This window comes from Panthera tigris, chromosome A3 (assembly GCF_018350195.1).
Source record: "Panthera tigris isolate Pti1 chromosome A3, P.tigris_Pti1_mat1.1, whole genome shotgun sequence".
Classification (NCBI taxonomy): domain Eukaryota; kingdom Metazoa; phylum Chordata; class Mammalia; order Carnivora; family Felidae; genus Panthera; species Panthera tigris.
In genome coordinates, this window is record NC_056662.1 from 131,588,646 (window position 1) to 131,609,021 (window position 20,376).

Here is a 20,376-nt window from a genome sequence, read left to right on the forward strand (position 1 = left end):
GTAAAATTTAATGGCCACGAATTTGATTGCAGAGTTTATTTACCGTAACCAGATCTGTCCCCTGAGAGGCCGTTTAGAACAATTCCATCAGAATCCAGTTAACTAATCAAGATGAATGTCGTGGAACATTATAAAAAAGGACTTTTGTGAAAATAAGTTCAGATCTGGGATGATATTTTGATACTCCTGCCCTTCACCACCCTCCCTCCAGAAGAGTCGGTTAGCACAGTATAATCTTACTGTCTTTGAAGCCCATGTTTATCACTGATTGAAGGTTTTTAAAGGTGAAACTGCTTTATTATGAGGTTATTTGGTAACCATCGCCCCCTCGCATAGGAGGCAAAATAGTCTGACTTTCACCAAAAAGTGTTCTCATATCCAGTAGTTTTATGGAGAAGTATTTGAGTGTTTTTTTCTTTTTTCCTGAATAAGGAAAATTAAACAATTTAAAAAATACTCGTGCCAAACAGGACCCTTTAAGTCTTTTTTCTTTTTAATTTTTTTACATGTTTATTTATAATTAAGAGAGAGAAAGAGACAGAGTGCAAGGGGGGGAGGGACAGAGAGAGAGGGAGACAGAATCCAAAGCAGCTCCAGGCTCTGAGCCGTCAGCACCGAGCCCGACGCGGGGCTTGAGCTCACGAGCTGTGAGATCATGATCTGAGCCGAAGTCAGATGCTTAACCGACTGAGCCACCCAGGCGCCCCAGGACCCTTTACGTCTCAGTACTTTGTGCACGTGGAATTCACGAACACATTCATACACGATGTAAGAATAGATGTATTTGTGAAATATGTATTGAAAACAGTACTACTTGGCAGGCAGTATTCTAGGTACTTGAAATTCAGCATTTAGAACAGATGAAGTTCCTACCCTCCCAAGAGGACCGTGTCTTGGGGATCATATTCTGGAAAAGCGACCATAGGGTGCATTCTTTCTGTCTAAAAGAAAAGAGAAGTTTCCCGTCTTAGGTTCTACTCCAGCAGATGGCAGAGCTTTCGCTTTATGCGTTTGCTTTATGAATGATGGGACGCACATACCCTGGAGCGTAAGTGCCCAAGCTCTCTCTTGAAGGGGCTCACGATTTTCCCAGCTTACTCAGGAGTTCGCTCCCACCTGAAGTCCCTCTGTACGTGCTTTTCGGGGTCCCAGCCTGCCGTTTATTGCAGCCCCCACCTGTCTTCCCCGCGGACTCCGTGCGATCTCAGTCTGTTGCTTTACACGACTGAATGTTGTGTGCGTGTGTTCCGCTAGATTTTCTGCTCCAGCCAGATTCGATAAACTCTTCGGTTTTAGCACAGTGCTTTCTATGTAGTAGCGTTTATCATCGACATTTGTTGACTTCGAGCTACTGTCCTAAAATTGTTGAAAATCATAGCAGTTTCTTTAAAAAGTGTCCTGCATTGAATTGTTTTTAATGCCTTGCATTTCTTGAAGGTTTTATCTTTTAGGGTTAGAGTCAAACCACTCAGAGCATCAAAACCTTTTTTTTTTTTTTTAATTGCATAGATTATGCCAATATGAAACTTGTTGATAGGACTCCTTTTATGCCCATTAAACATTATTTTTCATGTTGATGAGCGCCATAGCCTTTGGGGCTTGGGGGGATCACCCTTTCTAATCGAGCACGATGACACTATGCCAGTGTGGCCGTATCTAACATTTACTATTTTGTTGAGTGCAGATGGTATTAGGCGCCGTTGTTCCTTGTTATGAGTCTCTTCCACCTTCCCTTCTCCAGAAAGTTTAAGCTAGGTTTCATCATTTCCATTATGATTTCTGTTTTTCTCCTGTTGAGTTGCTAGCTATCAAAATACACAGGGAAGTAGTCACGGGAAGTTCCATTGTGTCAGCCCAGGGTCGTTCTTCTGAAAGCCTGTCGTTCAGCGGACCCTTTCAATAGCATAGCCTTCCCGCTGCGTAGCATTGTTTCATTTGGGATAAGCCTTGACCTCGGCGGGTGAGGCGTCGTGCTGGGAAAGATCTGGATCAACAGCAAAAAAGTAAAGGGCAGTCACATTTTATGGAAGCAGTTGGATTACAACTATGAATCATGAACTATTCATATTGTATTAGTGGGTTATAAATTGTATTCAACTTTTATTCCTCAGCCTATCATTGGGATTAACTTGTGGGTCCTGGTGACCCATTTTAGGTTAAAGTCTGAAGGATTCTATATAGAGAATTTTAATTTTTAATGAATTAAATGAAGTGGACCACACAAGAGCAAATATAATTATCAAGTAATTAGTTGAAAACCTCTGAAAAGAAGATGATTTGCGGGGTGCCTGGGTGGCTCGGTCGGTTAAGCGTCTGACTTCAGCCCAGGTCACGATCCCACGGTTCCCGGGTTCGAGCCCCATGTCAGGCTCTGTGCTGACAGTGTGGAGTCTGCTTGGGATTCATTCTCTCTCTCTCTCTCTCTCTCTCTCTCTCTGCCCCTCCTCCACTTGTGCTCTCTGTCTCTCTCTCAAAATAAATAGGCTTTAAAAAAAAGAAAGGTGATTCTCATTTTAGACTTTTGTCTTCATGAGAGGTGGACTTAAAAAAAATCTCTTATGCCAAATATGCTTTTGTAGATTCTAGCCCTCTTTTGAATGAAAGAGATGATAAATGGATGGATATTATTTTAAGTACCTGCATTATTTATTTGTATTTTGATAGTGCTAATGTAAGAACGTTCATTAATATCTTTGCATCCCAGGGGCGCCTGGGTGGCTCAGTCAGTTGGGCGTCCAGCTTCAGCTCAGGTCATGATCTCGCGGTCAATGGGTTCGAGCCCTGTGTCAGGCTCTGTGCCGACAGCTCAGAGCCTGGAACCTGCTTCGGATTCTGTGTCTGCCTCTCTCTCTGCCCCTCCCCTGCTCAAGCTCTGTCTCTGTCTCTCTCAAAAATAAATAAACATTAAAAAAAAAAATTTTTTTTAATATCTTTGCATCCCAGACTGAAATTTTTCCCTCACAAGCCTAAATTTTTCCTACTTTATTCCCTTCCAGTATATACTTGTTGATTATGCATATTGTAATTAGTTTCCAACACTTCTGATACAAACAAGGATTTTTAAATTTAAGAAAATCTGGTTGTAAAGTAAGTCACCGTTAGTTGATGTGGCGAGAATGTACATTTGCTAACCTTTTAATCAACACCGGTAGGTTTTGGGCCCTGCTCCCAGGTGGTGTTCCTTCCTGGACAACTTGACAGAAGAACTAGAAGAGAATCCAGAAAGCACAGTTTACGATGATTACAAATTTGTCACCAAGAAAGACCTTGAAAATTTAGGTAAAAAAAAAAAATTATGATAAAATATTTATAAAATTGTTGGGGAGGGGGAGTTTTGAACATTGGGGGCAGTAGAGTCACGTTTTATCTGATTCTCTGCATCTTCTTTTTCTGCCAAAGCAGGTATAACAGTCTACATACATTGTCAAGTTGGTAATCTCTGCTTAGGACAGATTCAGATAATTCAACCTCCCCAACCTTTTTTGTATCTTAAGTGAGGAGTAACTTTCTTGAGCACACTAGCTATGTATAGAAAAATGTCAAGAAAGCAGTGATACATTTTTTTTAGTATTGCTTTGAGTAAAAGGTTTTGAAAATATCGCAGAGACTGCACGTAAATGATTTCTGGCTCCCTTTAAGCTTATAGAAGACCTCATCCAAAACTTAGAAACCCGATTGAATCCTCAGATATGTAGAACCTTAATACTTTAGGCTTGAGGGTCACAGACAAGAAATGCCTTTTATCAGTGGTAGCCAGCACTCGTAGGGCTTATCATGTGCCGGGTAATATTCTGCACGTTCACATACAGCTCTTAATCCTCGCCGCTCCGTGGAGTGGCTACGGTTATGACACCATTTTGTAGACGAGGAAACTGAGGCCCAAGAAGGTGAAACGAACTTGCCAAAGACCCCAGTGATCGTGAACGTGAGGGTTTGGCTTTACACCTGGAGCACGTGCTTTTCACCTCAACCATACCGCCCCTCAGGGGAATGCGTGTTGCTCAGATGACTGGTACTACCCTGTAGGATAAGGAGAGCAGATCGTGCTGATCGAGTCGTGTCGTTGGAGAGAGGCCGCGAAAGAAATTTGCATGGAGAGCGGGCAAACTCAGAGGACCCATTCTTTACGAATCCAGGCAACTTAGCTGTCTGTGGAACAGATGGGCGTACAGCCGCAGTTAAACGTTAAGAGAAGATAGAGTTGTGGCATAAACAAACAGAGAAGTTATTAAACCTTATTTTTAAGCTGTATTTGTTTTTTAATTAGCTCTAGCAGAAGGGCAGAGGGAGGGAGGGAGGGAGAGAGAATCTCAAGCAGGCTCCGAACTCAGTGTAGAGCTTGATACAGGACTGGATCCCACAACCCTGGGATCATGACCTGAGCCAAGATCAAGAGTCCGACGCTTAAGCAACTGAGCCACCGAGGAGTCCCTTAAGGTGTATTTCATAGCACAACTAATCCAGGCAGAACTCATTTTCTGCCAGTTCTCACCAAAGTAACTCTTTAAATGTTAATGTTTAAAGAGGAAAGACTTGTAGTCAGCTTTTTAAAAATGATCCCTGAATGAAATATGGTGAAATAAGATTTTCCTGCTTCTGGGCCTTCCTAAGCATTTTCAGGGTAATTTTTATACTTGTGTCTGTCACACTCACCTCCATTCTTAACATGGGAGGGGAAAAGTCATTGTTGTTTTGCAGGGTTTTAAAAAGACTGTGTTTAGTTCATCTTGGGTGCTTGTTTAGTCTCTCTTACTGTGTTTACTTTGGGTGAGGAAGGCAGTTATAAAGCATGGTATTTCCCAAAACATGTTTCATGGAATATTGTGCCAGAATGCTGGACAGAACGCACGGTGACTAACACCGTGGGCATCGGAGGAAGGCTGACGGGTACACATCCCCCTCTTCTGCTTCATATCCGAGGGACTTGGCCAGCTTGTTTAACCCTGTTAAGCCTTGGTTTTCTCATCTATAAAATGAGAATAATGGAAAGAACATGCCCTTTCTACGTTATCATTGTGATAGCGTGCTTTGTGTTTGGAAATTATGGAAGATAATGCCCCCCGACCCCACCACCACTGCTCCTTCCTGGCACAATGAAAGTTGGCAAGTTACTGTTGATGCCAGGAGTATTTTTTAAATTAAACTGATCCATGGAATCCAAAAATCTGAGAACCATTAGTATTAAGGATCTTTCTTTAGCAGTCTTTCATAGTTCACAAAGACTTTTTGTCACCTTTATGCTTAATACGACATTTAAAATAAGTAAGAGTGACACTGCTTAGAATGGACTAGATTTTCTCCATAGTTTTTGAAAATTAGTGGTTCTGGTCTCCAGAGTAAAATCTTCTGATAATCAATCAGAAGTGAAATTTTACTATAATCCAAGAAAACCTGTTTATTTTTCATCAAGATTTCATAAGGACCTGGGGCACCTGGGTGGCTCGAGTCCGTGAAGCGTCAGACTTTGGCTCAGGTCATATTCTTACGGTTCATGAGTTCGAGCCCCACATCGGGCTCTGTGCTGACCGCTCGGAGCCTGAAGCCTGCTTCAGATTCTGTCTCTCTTTCTGTCTCTCTCTCTGCCCCTCCTCTGCTCTCACTCTGTATCTCTCTCTCAAAAAAAAAAAAAGAGTAAACATAAAAAAAAAAATGGAAAAAAAAAAAGATTTCATAATGACCTGCCCTCTTGTGATTAACTCTTTCCAGGGCTCACACATCTAATTGGGTCACCATTTCTCCGGGCATATATGCATGGATTTTTCATGGATATAAGACTCTATCACAAGGTAAATAGAAAACTGCCCTGATTTTATGTGATTAATGAGCCATTTCTTTTCTATTTACTTGCATTTTGCAAAACATACTTGATTTGTAAGACAATCTGTCAGCATAATAGTCATGGTGTATATGAAACATGCTCTTAAATATGACTTTTATTTGTGAACTTTTTTTTCCACTCTGAAAAGGTGAAATTGATGGTAAATCCATTTGCTTATGAAGAATACAGGAAAGATAAGATCCGACAGAAGATAGAAGAAACACGTGCACAGAGAGTCCAGTTAAAGGTAGATATTGTGCTCACTGTTGAGTTTACCAGGGGAAAGTACTTAATTTTCATTTTGTGTGTTATTCCAAAACAACCTGCCATCCGTTTCTTTGTCTTCCCATTTTTAGTTTACATCTGTTGCTAATAGTTTTGGTGTATCTTACTGGTCATGAGGGTGGACACTCTTTACAGGTTGATTGTAATGGATTCTGTGGTCGTGACGTTGTGGGAAAGGATGCCGGAGGGACTGATAGGGGCGGCCCTTCTAAGAAAATGTGATGGAGTTTTCGGATGAGTTTTCAGTGTTTAGGGTGTCGAGGCTTCGATAATTCCCATTTCTGACATTTGGCAGTACCCTAGGCTGTCTGCTTGGATCAGGGCCATCAGACTATGTCACATCAGGCCACCTAGTTACATTAATAGAATTCAACGTAAAGAATTGTCAGCCAGGTGTTAGAGAACTGAGGCATCTTGATACTGATATGGAATAAGGATATTGATAAGAGAGGCAGTGGCTGCAGGAAGCAGGTAGCACGGCTGGGTGGGGGGCGGGGAGCACCAGGAAGGAGGCAGGCCCTGAGGAGCTGGGCTGCTGAGGCTACCGCTGGGACCCGGGCTTCCCAGGAGGGCTGCAGCCGGGGCTGGCATCCTGGGGGGTGGTCAGAAAACCACAAACTGGAACCCCAGGCTGTGCTGACCATCTGTTTGCTGCCAGGGGGAAGAACTTTTAACTTTCGATGTTGGCCCAGCAGCCAGCAGGCAGGGACGCTGAGGCCCTCTGCTTCCCATTCTCTCTATTGCCCCGCTCGTTTGTAGCTGAACATTGGTGATAAATGAACACACAGATGCATGCATGTGTACAAATACGTACATTTGCATAAACACACACGTATGTACACACACTCAGTACTAAAGACGCGTGCATACGTACATACACATACGGGTGCATAAACACACATATTTGCACACAGTACTAAAGATGTACATACGTACATATACATGCATGTGCAAAACACGTATGTACACACACTGAGTACTAAAGACACATGCACGTGTACATTTATATACGCACACAGTACCAAAGACGTGTGTATACGTACATACACATACGTGTGCACAAACACACACGTGTACACAGTACCAAAGATACATGCATGCGTACATACACACATGTGTGCATAAACACACATATGTACACACACTCGGTACTAAAGGCCAGTCGCTGGTATTTCCTTTTTCCAGATTACTTGTTTTTTGGGAGTGTCAGATGTGTGTGTGGGGGCAAGGGGGAGGCTGGGACATGGAGCACTCTTGTCCCCTTCTTTGCATTACTTGTCCAAGTTGTATTTTACAGGGGACATAAGCACTAAGTGGGGAACAATAAAGAGCTCGCAGCTTTGTCCTGAGAGCTGTCAGACTCACACCTAGAACTCCCCTTAGAAATCTGCCACTGCAGGAGCAGGAGATAGTGCATTTGGCATCATTAGTAGCGTTTTAGGGGTTCCCTGAACCCCAGCCAGAGGCCGCAGCGGCAGGCCTGCTGGCCTCCCGTTCGCAGTGAGGGCCTCCCCCGGTGCGCTGACCCCCCGACACTGCTTCTCCCAGCTGGCTTCTCCATGCACAGGAGGGGGCCGCGTGAGCTCAAGCGCTCCCGGCGCTGAGGGCTCTGTCCCTTTGTGCGTGCCCGATGGCGTCCCCTGTGTCCGCATTCTTCCCTACTCTGGGGACGACGAAAGTTTAAAAATGAGAATTAGACATCACCTGTTGGTGAGATTGTACTTCTTACAGAACTGTTAACTTTTAAAGCTAAACTGTAGACATTTCATACACTTTCTTTTTTCCTACTGTTAGAAATTGCCGAAAGTTAACAAAGAGCTGGCACTTAAATTAATTGAGGAAGAGGAGGAAAAGCAAAAATCTACCTGGAAAAAGAAAGTTAAGGTAAGATTTTATAAGGCAGTGGAGAATTGGTAAATTGTTTCTGTATTTTCTTAGTGGTAGCTTAAAATTATCTTTTCCCTTTATTCTTGAAAAATACACGTAGCTTCATTTCCCCCCTGCTTATAGGGTAGTATACACTCAATATGAGAAGTTTGGAAAATAGAAAAGAACGTAAAGCGTGTCACTTATGTAATTCTACCCAAAGAGGGCATCATTAAGATGTTACCGAATTTCCTTCCTGTTTTATTTCTCCTGAAATTCTAAGCTATGATGGCGAGATAATATTGTATACATATTTATCCTGGTTGTATAAAATGACACAAGTGGTTTCCCATTTTATTAAAAATTCTTTGTAAATTCTTTGGAGAGCTGCATACACTCTCCTAAGGATGTATCGTTTACTTAATCCTTTCGCTGTTAAATACCTAAATTGCTTATTGTTTTTCTTTGTTCTGACTAGGTCTTTTTATAATTCCAGAAGTAGCGAATTTTTGTTTAGACTGGGCATTGTCAGGAGGTATGCACACTTCTGTGTAAGTGCAGCTCGACTTCCGTGACTAGTGTGAAAATGGATGAAGATTAGCCCTGAAATAAACGCTTCATGTAGCTGACATTATCGAGACAGGGGGAGGTTTTTCTAATCTTCCCAGATACCTGAAGACTTCCTCATCACCTGCTTCGAGCAGGCAGGCAGATAACTCAGCCTTGGCTCCTTACTAGAATGAGTTGTAAAGGTCACATCTCTCAGGAGCCTGCGGGACCCGACTCTGAGCAAAGGGCCTAACCTTGGGACTTTGGGCCGGTTGTGTTATGCTCTCGAGCGGTTCTTGTTTGCTTGTTTATTCTTTCTTCTCTGGGTAGTTTTTAAAGAGGTGAGTGAACATGAGATGAGCCAGCTCCTTGTGTGTTTATTTTTGTTCCAGTCTTTTCCAGGAATTGCCAGTGGACTATAGACGAAGGGTCACATTGCTTACTAGTTTCTTGCTCGCCGGTTGGCTCCTTCTGGGTGACCCTGGGCTTCACTGGGGCATAGTTTTTTCTTCTATAACGTGCAACGATGGGACAAGAGGGGGGCCTTCTTGGAGTGCTGTGATTTCTAAATGGAGTCACACTCACTGCTTACCCTCTGCCTCCTCATCCTTGTGCGCCTTCCATCCTGGCCTATTATGTTGAAAAAAATTTTTTTAAGTTTATTCATTTATTATGAGAGAGAGAGAGAGCGAGCATGAGTGGGGGAGGGGCAGAGAGAGAGGGAGGGAATTCCAGGCAGGCTCCACACTGTCAGCACAGAGCCCAACATGGGGCTCGAACCCACAGACCGTGAGATCATGACCTGAGCCGAAGCCGGACACTCAGCCGACTGAGCCACCCAGGCGCCCCGCTACATTTTTTTATTATATTATTTAACTCTTGATTTTCAGAAGCCCACCTTAAGTAAATACGTAGATGATGTTTATGCTTCCATTTTCAGTATGTGAAAAATAGGCCAACATTGGAACAATTATGTAAACTTACTACATACGTTTATATGCACGTGCTGTGTCTACGCACCCTCCTAACTAGCATCAGGGCGTTAAGTGTGTACGTGTATCTTAAAGCACTGGCGACGTGAGTGCTCCCCGCACCGCTGACTCTCCTCAGGGCACTCTCCTGGGTTTTCCTGTTAGCCCAGCCTGAGCCTGACTAGGGAGCTAACTTCTCAGCTTCATAACGTCCGATGTCATTTTGTAAGCTAAATGGAAGTGATCTTTGGGTTACAGGCCCTAAAGCTTCAGGAAGAAGAGAGTGGGGCTAATGGAGGATGCAGATATATGCTTCCTATCAATGTTTTAGGCTTATGGGTCTTTATCTATGTGATACATATGTAAATATTACAGAGAGGAAGGCTAAACTGCAGTTTTGATACCTGTGCAGTGTGGCGTGCTCAGTTCAGACGCCTTTTAAAAAGGCCCTTGTGATTATGAAAATGTGGGAAAAGGACCCTGTCCTTGCCCCGCCATCCCCTTTCTTTCATTGAGTTTGGGGGCAGCCAGAGAAGGTTCATGACACATAGTGATGGTCCTCACTATGCGGGGCGGGCAGGGTGGTAAAAATGACTCTGTGAACTGAAAGCAAAATGAGCATAAGAGCCAACGGGAAAAGCCACGATCATGTGTGCATTTAAAATGTGTTGTGAAAACAGTAAGAGGGTCATCCTGTGAGGAACCCTCCATCAGGCTGTGTGCTGTGGGCAGGCTGTGTGCTGCTGCTGTCGCGGTGCAAAGAGGAACGGCCTTCAAAAGTCTCATCCTCTCTCCTCAGACGGCCTTGTGTCTCTAGCTGCTGGAAGTGCCGTCCTTGTAAAAGCTGTGCCACCTGATCAAATTCTGCTAGAAAGTGGTATTTGTAAGACGTGCCCCTGATTTGCTTTTCAGTGGCTTCCTGACCCAGTTTGGGGCCCATTTTCAGGGCTCAGTTTCCTGCCAGAAACTCTTGAGTGCAGTTTTCGAGAAATCTGAGGCTGCTCTTAGACACAGCTTATACGATCTGCTGTTTACGTTGTCATCGAATTAAAATGAAGACCTTCAAAAGCATTCATGAGCCGAGGAGAGAACCCTTCATAACGGGCAGAATACTTAAAAGGTCTGTTGTATCTGTCAGCAGCTCTCCAAACCCTCAGGAGCTCGCACAGCTCCGGGAGCTCCTGATTGAAAGTCAGTATGGTTTCGTTCTGCCTTGGCCCCAACTGGAGTTTCTTGGAGGCGGACAGTGAAATATGTTCCCAGATATTGCCGCCCCTCGTAACATAACTGAAGCTTAATAAGGTGTGTGCTGTTGAGTTGATGACGGACCTGCGGTGGGAAGGGGCCCTCCCACCGAGTGGTTAGTGTCAAGAAGCCTTATTGCCATCTTAAGCCAGACGAAGGCGCTTGGGGGCGTCAATTGTAGTTAAGTGAGAGTCGATCCATCTATTCTCTCAACAAGTGCGAATTGACTTCCGGTGTGCACAGGCAGCTTGGAGAGGTGTGGCACCGGTGAGTAACCGTTTGATCGGAAAGGGTTTGAGCCATTTTCCTTACAAGTGCCCTTTCCTGGCTGTTGGCCTCTTCTCCCAGTTGCTCGCTGTTGCCGCAGAGTCTTGTGTGGATGTCCTTCTGCTGGATTCCACGGCGGTTTAGTCCCGGGTTGTCCTGCAGCACATCTTGGCCCGGAGCCGCGGGGCGGTGTCTTTAGCCTGGGGGTTATTCCATACCATTAAGAGCAGGTCTTAAAGTCATAAGTCATCTCTCTAGGGAACAGAGGCAGCCGGGCCGGATCAGATCGGCTTTAACATCCCAAATACTATTTGTAAAGTCTTTATAGTACCAGTGAAAAATCGCTCTTGGTTTTTCTTACAGTTTTACACATGTAGTTTTAGAAACTAAATATTTCTCCAGGGTTTGTTAGGAACGGTGGCTCTCCCTCTGTCCTTTTCCTCCTCCACCTCCTCCCTCATTTTCTCCCGTCCTGAGATACTTTTGCCTTTTCAGCTAATTATTTTGGTGTTAGGCTCCCTTGTGTCCTAATACTGCCCATGCTGCTCCCCCCTGACTTTTAAATGCCAGGCCAGTCATCTTACCTGTTTCGATGACCTTCCCTCCCGCTAAGTTCTATTGCAACTTGGGACGCTCAGCACCCAGCACTTGCGTCGGGACCATGCAGGTGCTCTTTCCGCCCGAGGCCGAGTCTGGAGGCAATTCATGGTTACATTTCCCGTCCAGCCTCCGTCTTCCCTGGACTGAGTGTTGACTTTTTGTTTGTTTTCTGTGTGGCGATCACTAGTTAGCCCTACTTAACTAGCGGTAAACTAGTTAACCAGCTTGCTGGTTCTCTACATCTCCTCGCAGGATATTTATATGAATATCGGTTTTTACATTCATTTTTCTTTTCCTGACGGAGCGTCTTCTACATGTGTCGGCCCTGCTCCGTTCCGGACTGGTCACCTCCGAGTGCTGGTGCGCTGCCGGCATCCTGGGGATACACTCCGCTTTCTCCCCATGTTGCATACAGGACCTTTAACCTTTAGCTTTCTGAAGGAATATTCTTTCCAACCCAGACAAGCAGGCAGTCAGTGTAAGGGTACAGAGTGAAGAGATTGTTCAGACATGCATGCTGTCAGCAACAACCACACATTACATTTACGTGCTTATTTTCCTCGGGAAATTCCTTAGGATTCTCTCCTCCAAAATAAGGGAGTCGGGCAAGGAAGAGGAAGAGTGGAGAACGTGCCCACGGAGGGCTGATCCTGCACCGGGGACTGCCTTCCCTCTGTTAACCCAGCCCTCAGTGCCGGCCACTGTGTGGGCCCTTTGAATCCAGAAACAGGCTCTTCGGTGCTGGCGGAATTTTGGGGGGACAAATTTTTTTTAAGTAGTTTTTCCTCATGTGACCTCAGGTCATTTGTTTATATTTAAGAGTGAAAGATCTAAAAAGCTGAATGGAAACTCTGAGGTGGGGAGGCAGGACTCCCCACGCACTGTGTGGTGACCTGGCCACGCTGTTTACTCGGGGAAGCTCCAAACAGCAATGTCTTTTGGCCTTTCTCTTGGCTGGTCAGGTTCTGCTGCCTGGAGGGTGACGCCCGGCTCCTAGCATTCTGAGAACCCTAGTCACGACGGCTTGGGGGGAAGGGTGACATTAGTGTGCAGCCCCTTCGTGCCACACGCTCCCCTGGCCCTCAGGGTCCTGCTGTCCCAGAGGACACGCCTCTTCCCCTCCAGGGAAGAAGCCTCTCCGTGGACAGGGCAGGTTTGAGGCCTGCCTTTCTTCTTTCCAGAATCTCACCGCTCCTGTTTCCTTTTTTGTCCTCCTCATCCTTAAGGGTCGTGTCTTCATTTAAAGTCCATTTTCTGTTGTTTTAATGGAGTTGGCAGAGATGAGAAGGAGATGCGTGTGTTCAGAGCATCTTTACCCAGAAGTCTGCGTCATAGCCATCGCGGCATTAATTTCATACATATCATAGCATTGAAGGAATTGACTTGTTTTAAATATGAAGCATTCCTTGTATGTTACTGTGTTGGGACAGAATATTCAGAATAAACATCCTACTCAAATCTTGGAAGCAGGGCTAGGAATAATGATGCTTCAAGGTGTTTTCACCTTTGAATGGCAGGTGGTGAGCATATGTACATGTATCTTCCTAGGGTAGATAGCTGGCCAGACACTTACAGACTACTGTAGAATATCACTCATCTTATCCTACTCCTTTTTTTTTTTTTTTTTTTTTAAGTCAGCTGTGAAAACAAACAGACTAGGAAAAATCTCCAAGGAAGATATTTTTATAACTAGGTCCGAAGAGTTATTAGTTCATAATTGTTCATCCAAAACATAACTTGTCTTTAGGCAGTACAATTTATTTTTTAAGATTAAGAAAAAAAGTTAATGCTAGCAGCATATTCTTTTTTTTAAGCTTTTTTAAACTTTATTTTTGAGAGAGAGACAGAGTGTGAGCGGGGGAGGGGCAGAGAGAGAGGGAGAGACAGAATCCGAAGCGGGCTCCAGGCTCTGAGCTGTCAGCACACAGCCCGACGTGGGGCTTGAACTCACGGACCGCGAGATCGTGACCTGAGCCGAAGTTGGACGCTCAACTGACTGAGCCACCCAGGCGCCCCACAGTATATTCTTTTTTAACATGTTTCTCTGGTACTAAATATGATTATTTAATAAATACAGTAGGATGAAAAGGAAAATATTTCTTTTAGGGTTCATTCATTCATTCATTGTGTAAATGCATAATAGGCTAACCGCTATTCATTTGAAAATATTTGGATCTTTGGTAATGTCACCTATCCTATATTTACAGGTAACTCTAAAAATGTGTACAATTTTGCCTCCTTCTCTCACTTGAGACTGCTGCGTTGTTCCCAGACATCTAATGGTGTTCATCAGAAACCAGATGACATTCTCCTTAAAGACTAAATTTTTTTTTTTTTTTCAGAACAGTTTTACGTTTACAGCAAAATTTAGGGGAAGTCACAGATATTTCCCATATGCCCCCCTGCTCCCACACATGCACCGCCCATCCCCCACTCCACATCCCCCACCAGAGAGGACATTTGTTACAATGGATACACCTGTGCTGACACATCAGAATCCCCCAAAGTCCACAGTTGACATTAGGCTTCACTCTTGGTGTTGTCCATTCTGTAGGTTTGGACGAATGTATAATGACCTGTTTCTACCATTAGAATGTCATACAGAGTATTTTCACTGCCCTAAAAATCCCATTCGTCCCTCTGTTGCCCCCGCCCCAACCCCTGGCAACCACAGACCTTTTCACCGTCTGCATTGTTTTACCTTTTCGGGAATGCCATATAGTTGGGATCATACATACGAAGTCTTTTCAGAGTGGCTTCTTTCACTCAGTAAAATGCACGTAAGATTTCTCCGTGTCTTCTCATGACTTGGTCGTTCATTTCTTTTTAGCACAGAATGCCGTTCAGTTGTCTGAATGCTCCATGGTTCATCCATGCACCTACTGGAGGACATCTTGGTTTCTGGAACATGACTTCTCCTCCTCCGCTCCACCTACACCTTTTTCTGATGATCTTCGGTGATGGGTCCCCACTCCCGGTAGCCCTGACTTTCCAGTCACTTGAGCCAGACTTCACACCCTGCTTTTCACTCTCCCCCCTCCCGGCTCCTCTGTAGCTGCATCTGTCCATTCTGATGTGGAACTGTGTCTCGTGGTCACCCTTCCCTCCAACCGTACTTGTTCCCGCCCTTAGATCCCACTGCTCTAAGATAGGCCCCGTCTCTTCTCTCGGTTTCCTAAAGCAGTCTGGTAGTCACAGCGTGACTGGTTTCTCCCTCAGCAGTCCATCAGGCACCGCGCTGCCGAGGGCTCTCCGTGCAGAATTCTCCTTGTCACCCAGGGGTCCTGGAGCACACCTCTGTCACCTCTTTCCTCCTCCGCCTCCTCCCCTCCCGAGTAGTCCCCTCACCTATAGAGTAAAGGGCACGGTCTTACAGTGTTGATTTCCGTTACGGTCTGGCCTGATCAAAACATGCTTTTCCAAATTTTGTCATTATTCTTGTGTCATCAGACTGGTCACCACTCCTCAGTGGGCTGGAAATGCTTTCGGCTTTCCGTCTGCCGCATCCCCGACGAACCCTTCTCATGTGCCTCCTGTTGGAGTTACCCTTTACCTCTCGCTTTCAGAGCACTTGCAACGCTGCCTAGCATCCTTCTTAAGGAGCCTTGCGGCGTCCAGGCTTTTGTTTCTGTTACTGTGTTTCTGTTTCTCCTTAGATTACCTTGGGATCAGGAACTGGATCTTACCTATCTTTGTTTCTTCCTTGAACCTAAATCTGTCTTGGAAATGATATTTAATCAGGGAAGACTTGTTCAGTATATCTTAAATACGTATTCAGTGTGTCAGAGAAATTTAGGTTAAGCGTTTATCAGATTTTAGGTGCCTACCAGGAACAAACAGCCAAAGTCCGTCAACATCTCACGATTTGGCAGATTTTTGTGTAGCCGTATTCTGCGTACCACGCTCAGAACCCAGCTGTTTCCACCCGCCACGAACGGGTTAGCCTATTCAGCCCACGTTCGGGCTATTTACTTTACAGACCGTATTCAGTAGGTTGATTTATCTGGTTTCCAAACCTATAGCGGATAAAAAACTATAGGAGAGCCCTGAGTGTAGAAGATTGTCTTCTGTTTGCATGAACAGATACGTTTATGATACGTTCTAGAAAGGTTTCTGTTCAGAACCCTGAGCTCTTCAAATGAGCCTCAATAGCAGTTTTATCGTGTCAGGTTTACTCTGCGTCCGTTGTGAACAATTCAGTGGCCTACGGAAAAAAATGAGGAGGCCATCCTCTAAGAGGTGGAAGCTTCCCTTACATTTCCAAATCACTCAGAGTCAGGAAGCTTCGACCGGCAGCTCCCACCATGTTAATTCTTCTTAGTATTATTAGTATTATTCCCTTCGCAGTTTTCGATGAAGTTGAAAGCGTCACTAATTTTATTTCAGTATAGTAGCTCTGCCTAAAAAGCTGTGTTTCGAAACATGTATTTCCTTGAAGAGTGTTGTTCATGAAAAAAATGTTAATTGAGGAAAATTCTGTTCAATATATTAAGCATGAAGTTAAGCCAAAGAGGTTTATTCTTAGCTCATTATGTTGAATGACCAAGTAATACATACCGTCTGAAATGGATTAATAGAATTTGTTTGTGAGTAGAAGAGAAAACCCAAGGGCAGTTAGAAAGTTCTGGAAACGAGTTCTAAAGAAGTTCCCTAATAATTAAAGTAATGCCTTATGCAGCTTATTAACTTACAATTGACAAATATCTTTAGGCCATCTTTCTGGTCAGATTTTATTCATACTAACTTTACATTCGTGCATTCTTTTTCTCATAGAGCCTTCCTAATATTCTCACTGATGATCGATTTAAAGTTATGTTTGAGAACCCTGACTTCCAGGTGGACGAAGAGAGTGAAGAATTTAGGCTTTTGAATCCACTTGTCTCAAAAATTAGTGAAAAAAGGAAGAAGAAACTAAGACTCTTGGAGCAACAAGAACTTCACGAAAAAGTAACGTACTCCTTGTCCTTGTGTTTACTCGTGTTTCGTTAATAGAGTTTTCTGTGCGAGTTAGAAGAGCCTTTCAGACCCTTGCGATGTAATTTGCTTGACCTTCGGCTTAGAAGTCGATCTTTGACGAAAGGCCTTTTCTCCCATGCGCGCGATGTCACGTATCCCAGTGGGCGACTGCTGGTCACCAGAAAATAACAGGTCGGGGTTTGGCCGGGGGAAAGGAGCTGCCGCTTACTATTTTTATTTTCAGGAAGAGGAGGAAGAACCGGAAGGAAAACCAAGTGATGCAGAAAGTTCTGAGAGTTCGGATGATGAAAAAGACTGGGTGGAAGAGGTCAGGAAGCAGCGCAGACTTCTGCACCAGGAGGAAAAGGTGAAGCGGCAGGAGCAGCTCAGGGAGGACCGGCAGACGGTCCTCAAGCCCCAGTTTTACGAGATCAAAGCAGGCGAGGAATTCAGGAGCTTCAAAGATTCTGCCACAAAGCAGAAGCTGATGAAGTAAGTAACGCTGCTGTCTGTGGTGCCTCGCCGAGTTGGCCGTGTGGCCGGGGCCTTGCTTTTCCTCTCCGCCGTGTCGCCCCAAGGGTGGCGTTTGCATCTTTGGAGTTAATGTCAGGGAAGCGCCATGAGGCTTGAGGGGAAATAACACTGTCTTTATTGAGGTGACTTTTAACAGCTTTTTGGGGTGGTGTTTACATACAGTAAGACCCAGGGTCTAGCCCTCTGGGTAGTGGCCAGTATAGTGAGAACACTTGTCCACCATAAAAGTCACATTGCTTTTGTTGTCCTTGTTTTTTCCCCGTTTCCCCAGCCTGCAAATACCCATTTTATTCTCTGCCCCGCAGTTCAGTAGTCTTCTGTACGGTGGTAATTAACAGGTAACACATTCTTTCCCTCTTAAAAAAAAGTTATTTGTTTAATTAGAAGTGCAGTTATATTTATCCCTCTCTCAGCTTACCTGATTACTGAAAAAGTCACTTGGACAACTTGGCAGAAATTTTAAGCCTTTTGCGAGAGAGCTGAGAGACGAGCAAAAGTGGTATTCTAGAATAGTCAAATACATAGAGACAGAGAGTAGCATGGTGGTTACCAGGGGCCGGGGCGAGGGGGAATGGGGAGAAATCACTTTATGAGTCGGGAGCGGTGAGGAAGTTCTGGAAATGGATAGTGGTGATAGCTGCACAGCAACGTGAATATAGTTTACCACAATAAAAAAGTCAACATGGGAAAAAAAAAAGGGTATTATTTGGACAGTTTCTGTTGTAGGACATGACAACAGAATTCTGTTGTACGTATTATAGGACAGTTTCTGTTGTGTCTAAGTAAGGAACAAGCTAGGTCCTCAGTTCTAGATTGTGTACGAGCTGTAAGTTGTGTAAGTCTCTGCTCTGAGGATTCTTGGGCTGAGTATTAATGTGTAAGATGAGAGTGTGATAGATGGTCGTGATAGGTGATCTCGAAAGAAGACCCCAAAGGTGTGGGGAGTCCGCCAGGGGCCGGGGGGCGGGGAGCCACATGGCGAGGTGTGAGGCCCGGCTTAGTACCACTTCCGTACCTGTGCTTCTCCAGCTCCTGGCTTCCCGTTTGGAAAATGTGGTTTTTCAGAGGCAGGAAGTAGGGAAAGGGTGGAGAGGACATCGTTGGACAGGCTGAATTGTCTCTGGAACGGAGATCTGGCTAGTCCTGTTTATCTCACCAACTTCTAGCGAGCATCTGAGACACCGGATGTTAAGGGACTCCTGTAACGTAGAATCCAGGAGCATCTCAAAATTCCGCTTCCGACAAACAAAAGATCTGTTGGTGAACAAAGAATCTAGTAATAGGGTTGATACCATTTGAAGATATCTTTACTGGCCTCACTTTTTTTTTTTTTTTTTTTTTTTGGTAACAACTTCCTTGAGATACAATTTACATAACATCCAGTTGACCTACTTAAAGCGTGCAGCTCACCCGTGTCTAGTATAATCACTGAGCTGTGCAGTTATCCTCACAATTCATTTGAGAACGTGTTCCTCTCCCAGATGAGACCCCCACCCCCCAGTGGCAGTCGCCGCCACCTGCCCGCAGCCCACCCGTCCCCGGGCGACCGCTGTCTGCTTTCTGCTCTGCCATTTCCGATAACGGGGACCACGCGAGTCGTGGCATTTTGTCTGGCTTCTTTTACTTAGCGCAGCGTCTCCCGTGTTCATCCGTGCTGTAGCGTCTGCCAGCACCTCCTTCGTTTTCTCGCCAAATAATATTCCGGCGTGTGCCTAGACCGGCCCGCGTAGCCGTTCACCCGTTCACCCGGTGGCGGACGTTTGGGTCGCTCCGCCTTTCGGTTGTTGGGAATGATGCCGTCGCGAACATGTGCGTACCAGGTCTGACACGGACGTGTGTTCATTTCTCCCGGCTGTATTCCTCGGGGTCACGTGGTAACGCGATGCTTAACCTTCCGAGAAGCTGCCACGCGGTTTCTCAAGGAAGCCGCTGCATTTCACGTCCCTGCCGGCGGCGCGTGCAGCCTGGCCCCGCGTCCCTGTTATTCTCGGGCATCTAACCTGGGGTCCGCCTCAGCAGCGGGAGGAAGGCGCTATAGCCGTTCGTAGTGTTCCGATTCCGGGGAGGGAGTTTCTTTGTTAGACTATCTGCTGCTTTGGTCTTGCTTTGTTTACTCTATTGCTGGCTTCTGAGTCAGTACTAGACCCAAGTAAGCACTTGACGAACCTTGGCGGAAGGGGACCTTCTGTGCCTTGGCCACGTGTCGGGCATCTCGGGGAGTTACCCTCGCCAGGGCTGCTGAGAAAGAATCATTTACTCCAGCCCACCGGCCGGGGAGACCTGGGAGCGGCGGTCTCTAGCGTAAGCCTGGCAACGTGGTGATTTGGGGCCGGCGGCATGAGTAAACCTTCTTGACATTTTTGCTCTGCCTGTGGGTTGTAGCAGGACATTAATGTGAGAAACAAGCGAGATGGAGTATTCAGGGGATAAGTAATAGCCAGGTTAATACGCTGCAAGTAAACATTTCTTTCTTTCTTTCTTTCTTTCTTTTTTTTGAGTAGAGAACTATGTAAGTGACAGGACTCCATGGGCTTAGGAGGAGAGTCCCGTAGCCGAAAGTAATAACCCTTTGGTTTGAACAGCCTGCAGTTGGCTGGGCGTTTTGGCACAAACTGCTTATTGAGTTCCAGTCTTGACTGGATCATTTTGGCAGATCCCGAACTTGCAATATTTTAATATTATTTAATGAAGCATTGAACCGTTGTCCTTGAGAACACCAAAGCGAACGCCTTCCGTTTATTCTCTCAGTTACCACAAGGCAATCAATAAAACACAGCATCAAAACTGAGTATGTTGTGTTTTCAGTGTTCTCTCGGACCTGCCCGGCTTTAAAACTGCTTCTGTGAAGGGAAAAGTGAACGATGAGTCCTAACTCGGTACTTGAGTGAGTCCCTCTCTTCGCTTGGCGTAGTGACACGGCGTCAGATAGATACGTACGTCTGTCGGCACACATTCACGTGCCTTGCGGTGTGCTGTGCGTTGTGTTTATTCATCCGTCCATCAGCCTCTCTCCTCGCCCATTCTTCAGGCGGATGTTCGTTGAGTGCCTGCCTAGTGTGAGCAAAGTGCAGTCCAGAGCCGGGGGATGGAAACACAAGGCACAGCTCGCGTCCTGGAGCCTTCACATTCTAGCTGGTCCTCCGTGAGCCGTGAAGAGGCGTGCGGAAAGCCCGGAAGACCGAAAGGGATTGAACTTTTGGAGACTTAGGAAGTCTTGATAAGAGGTCATAGCGAAACTGCTCTTCTGAGAGGCAAAAAGATGAGCCCCCAAAGCAGGGTGGGAGG

The 20,376-nt window shown here is 45.3% G+C and overlaps 1 protein-coding gene and 1 long non-coding RNA gene across 3 annotated transcripts in view; one reads left to right on the top strand and one right to left on the bottom strand.

Moving 5' to 3' along the window:
- Nucleotides 1-20,376, top strand: part of NOL10 (nucleolar protein 10) — an 87,515-nt gene that overhangs the window by 57,365 nt on the left and 9,774 nt on the right. The window contains 6 exon segments of the mRNA XM_042982505.1: nt 3,153-3,279; nt 5,707-5,786; nt 5,967-6,065; nt 7,898-7,987; nt 16,375-16,548; nt 16,802-17,049. Coding sequence (XP_042838439.1) covers nt 3,153-3,279; nt 5,707-5,786; nt 5,967-6,065; nt 7,898-7,987; nt 16,375-16,548; nt 16,802-17,049 — 818 coding nt within the window.
- Nucleotides 1,476-19,123, bottom strand: LOC122237442. Of its 2 annotated transcripts, none has more exons than XR_006216031.1 (5): nt 18,909-19,123; nt 18,107-18,345; nt 4,020-4,149; nt 3,133-3,206; nt 1,476-1,984 (listed from the first exon to the last, which is right to left on the bottom strand). It is a non-coding gene; the product is annotated as an uncharacterized LOC122237442 (long non-coding RNA). The 2 variants fall into 2 exon arrangements; XR_006216032.1 differs by having other exon boundaries at nt 18,107-18,290; nt 18,909-19,121.